The following is a 456-nucleotide window of genomic DNA, read 5'->3' on the forward strand; positions in this document are numbered from 1 at the left end:
TTTTCTTATTGGTAGGGCGTGCCATTTATTTGCACTCAGATTAGTTGTATGCTGCTGAAGGGAATACAGGAATCCCAGGGAAACTCTATGACAGTTGTAAACTGGAACACGATTTTATACCTTATTACCATTATGGTGATCGTAAGTGTGCAGGCAGACTTCTGGAATTTCTTCTGTTACTTGTTTAAGGGTAAAGGACACAAAACTCAGTACAGGAAGAAACCCATTTTAGTCTCAACTCGTTTTTAATTCTTTTAAAGTACACACATGGTTCTCCATATTGTACTATTAGCAGTATTTTTTTCAGTTTTGCAGGGAAAGGCAACAATTTTCTGCAAGCAAAAGCCCAACACCACAAAGTGGGCCAAACCAACATTTTATATGTTTATCTTTCAACATTTACTTTGTGCTTCTGCTTATTGAGAATGGTACAAGGTAGAGGAGAAAACAAACGTT

The 456-nt window shown here is 37.1% G+C and overlaps 1 protein-coding gene across 1 annotated transcript in view; it reads left to right on the forward strand.

Annotated features, from left to right (window-relative positions):
* The window catches only part of TMEM182 (transmembrane protein 182), a 19,608-nt gene extending 19,564 nt beyond the window's left edge, over positions 1–44 (forward strand). The window contains exon 5 of the mRNA XM_008944251.1: positions 1–44. This exon is cut by the window's left edge and continues 174 nt beyond it. Coding sequence (XP_008942499.1) covers positions 1–44 — 44 coding nt within the window.
* Positions 45–456: the final 412 nt, after the last annotated feature.

The sequence above is a fragment of the Merops nubicus genome, unplaced genomic scaffold, assembly GCF_000691845.1.
Source record: "Merops nubicus isolate BGI_N331 unplaced genomic scaffold, ASM69184v1 scaffold2337, whole genome shotgun sequence".
NCBI classification, from domain to species: Eukaryota; Metazoa; Chordata; class Aves; order Coraciiformes; family Meropidae; genus Merops; species Merops nubicus.